The 3,385-nt window shown below is 44.4% G+C and overlaps 1 protein-coding gene across 1 annotated transcript; it reads left to right on the top strand.

The window, feature by feature from the left end:
* LOC307045209 (general transcription factor II-I repeat domain-containing protein 2-like) lies at positions 1-3,176 on the top strand. The gene is made up of 2 exons (XM_079690739.1): positions 1-2,280; positions 2,482-3,176. Exon 1 carries the CDS (start codon positions 447-449, stop codon positions 2,274-2,276), a length of 1,830 nt encoding a protein of 609 aa, XP_079546865.1. The 5' UTR covers positions 1-446; the 3' UTR covers positions 2,277-2,280; positions 2,482-3,176.
* The last annotated feature ends 209 nt before the right edge of the window (positions 3,177-3,385 follow it).

Genomic DNA, 3,385 nt, shown 5'->3' with positions numbered 1-3,385 from the left:
CCAAAGAAGAAAAAAAAAAAAAGAAAAAAATTATAAAATATTTTTTAAAATATTTTATTTTAGTTGTCCAACTTGTTTTGTGAAATAATAACATGACTCTCCAAACGAGGGCGGTAATCGCTGTTCATTCCGTCACCTGAGATTAGAACTCGAGGCCGTCAGTATGTAGTGGCCAGAGCGGCTCTGGTAGTGGCCATGAGCCAAACAGTGGAACTGTCAATCAGATCGCCAGCGCCTCTATCACGCTTTAAAAGCAACGTTATGTAACGTTCTGGTTGACATCTGTTACATTTGCATCTTGTTTTTTTAACACTAAAATATTTTTTTATTAACCATTTATATTTTATATAATTTAATATGTGTGTCTGTATTATTTATATGACGTATGTTTATGACCGAATTTCCGCCACCTTACAAGCTGATCGAAGTCATGCGCGGAAAATATTATGCTACAGTTGAACAGCAGTGTAATGGCGTGCAGTAAAGTGAGGAAAATTGACAGAGAGTGTCGGGTTTTTAAAGAACAATGGACCAAGGATTATTTTTTTGTTCCATGGAAGGACCGTGCCATTTGTATTATATGTAAAGAAAATGTGGCCATGTTTAAAGAATTCAACCTTCGCCGCCATCACGAAACCCGGCACAGAGAGTATGCTAGCTTGAGCGGGCTAGCGAGAGATGATAAGGTTCGGCGTCTGAAAGGCGGACTAGCTGTTCAACAGGATGCCTTCATTCGTCAATCCCGGGTCAACCTGGCTGCTGTCCGAGCTAGCTACAAAGTAGCTAACCTACTGGCTACCCACGGCAAGCCGTTCACAGACGGAGAATTCGGGAAGGCCATGATGCTGGCTGTGGCCGAGGAGGTGTGTCCCGAGAAGACAGATGCCTTCCGTGGGGTGAGTCTCTCAGCACAAACGATGACGAGACGAATTGACGAGATGGGGGGAAACGTGTTTGACCAACTGAGAGAGAGAGCCGCAGAATTCAAGTGTTTTGCTTTAGCCATGGATGAAAGTAATGACGTACAGGACACGGCACAACTGTTGATTTTTATTCGTGGAGTCAACACACGTTTTGAAGTGTCCGAGGAGCTGGCATCACTGAGAAGCCTAAAAGGCACAACAACTGGAGAAGACCTTTTTGTCGAAGTGTGCAAAACAATGGGCGAACTTGGTCTGCAATGGGCTAATTTTGCCAGTGTCACTACAGATGGTGCGCCTAGCATGGTCGGATCTACGAGGGGTCTAGTAGGGCGCTTGAACAGCGAGTTCGAGGTACGAGGTCTCGCCCCACCGATTCAAGTCCACTGCCTGATTCACCAGCAAGCGCTGTGCTGCAAAGTTTTGAAGTGGGCGTCTGTGATGAAGGTGGTTGTGCACTGTGTCAACTACATCCGGAAAAATGGGCTGAAACACAGGCAGTTCCAGGCCTTTCTCTCCGAGCTGGGGTCTGCTCACCAGGATGTGCTGTACTACACCGAAATCCGGTGGTTAAGTCGAGGCAAAGTATTGCGCCGTGTCTACGACCTGCTGCCCGAAATCAACACCTTCCTCCTGTCTAAAGGTGAAACGGTACGGGAGCTGACCGACCCGGAGTGGAAATGGGACCTCGCGTTTTTAACTGATGTGACTGAACTGTTGAACCACCTCAACCTACAGCTCCAAGGCAAAGGGAATCTCATCAGCGACATGTATTCCCACATAAAAGCATTCGAGGTCAAACTGCAGCTCCTTGTGCGACAGGTCCAAAAGCTGGACTTCACACATCTCCCTGCCACCCACAGCTACTGCGCCGAGAAACCAGCCGCCCCTTTCCCAGTCGCGAAGTGCAAAGATGCCCTGGAGATGCTGCAGCGAGAGTTCAGTGTGCGCTTCCGCGAGCTTCATGTCAACAACAAAGACATAAGTCTGTTCCAGAACCCCTTTGCTGCTGACATTGACGACGCACTTCCCTCTCTTCAGTTTGAACTAGCCGAGCTGCAGAATTGTGATGTCCTTAAAGACGCATTCAAGCCTGACCACCTCCTTGAGTTCTATGCTGAGCTACCAGAGGGCACTTACCCAAACATTAAACAACATGCTCTGAAGATGTGTACCGTCTTTGGCAGCACCTACACCTGCGAGCAGACGTTTTCCCGCATGAAGCAAATAAAAAATCCAACGAGGAACAGACTCTCAGATGAACATTTGCATCAAACTTTGAGACTGGCAACCACTAGGCTACACCCAGACATCGGACTTCTCGACAGCCAGAAGCAAGCACACAGTTCACACTGATATGGTAAATATACTGATTTTAACTATTACAATTTTATACGGCTGTAAACATGAACTATGATTTTTTGATGAAATATGATTAATGTTTTTAATGAATTTTAATGAATAATGCTACACTGTATTTGTAAAATCACATCACAAGGAACAACAGGCAGCATATTTATGTAATTTACTGAATGTGTCCAATGTCATCCCTTTATGCCAGGTTTCCAGGCAGCAAGAGAGGGGACTGCAACTGCTGACCTCAAAGATCACTGCCCATCCATCCTTCCTTCCACCCTGGCTACAAGTACCAATTCAGTTCACCTACTGCACATATTGCTGACTTCCCATTCTGTTACTCTCTTCTAGTTTAACCTGCCGAGGGTTTACTGCTCAGTCTCTCCTCCCAATCTCTTCTCTCAGCATCTGCCTCTCCATCGTTGTCTCTCTCTCTCCCTCTCTCTCCTCTCTCTCCTCTCTCTCCTCTTTCTCCTCTTTATGCACTGCCCCTCATCTCAATCTCCTATTTCAAAGGGATGATAATTGTGCTGTAAAAGTGTTTGGGTGCTCATTGCATTTTCACCTTGAACAAAAAAAATCTCACCTGAATATACAAATAAGAGTTGGTTAGTTGATATATTGTTCACCAAGTTTCTTGTCTTGATGATTTCTCATCTCACTGTAATATAGGCCTACCATTTCTATTGTATCACTCATAAATTGTCAATCACCATGTTTTTCTAACCTTTCCTTGCTATTTTTACATGGTTGTTATTAGAAAATAAAAGGAATACCTGTGGTATTTCAAATTGAAAAACATGTGAAGTACTCACTTCTTTTGCAAATCACTTGTAATGATGAACTATTTTGTGCTAGAAATTATGGCTATAACAGGCAGTGGCCTAGTATACAGCCCACATGATCGATCCCGGCCCCTCATCACAGTCAGGAACGATAATGTGGCCCCCAGAGAAAAAAGTTTGGGGACCCCTGCCTTAGACCATTGAAGTGTTTTTATATTACTGATTTTCTTTTTGTTCACAACTTCTCCACATTTCGAAGTGTTTCACGAGCCAGAACGACCTATTTTTCTTCCTGGCTTGCTCTATAATTATCCAATTCAAATG

This window comes from Notothenia rossii (assembly GCF_949606895.1).
Source record: "Notothenia rossii genome assembly, chromosome: 6".
In the NCBI taxonomy this organism is placed as follows: Eukaryota; Metazoa; Chordata; class Actinopteri; order Perciformes; family Nototheniidae; genus Notothenia; species Notothenia rossii.
Note: the sequence above shows the minus strand (reverse complement) of the source record. Positions and strands in the feature narration are given on the sequence as shown.

Excerpts from the sequence above, each read along its gene's own strand:
- LOC307045209 (XM_079690739.1), top strand. The coding sequence starts at position 447 with ATGCTACAGTTGAACAGCAGTGTAATGGCGTGCAGTAAAGTGAGGAAA.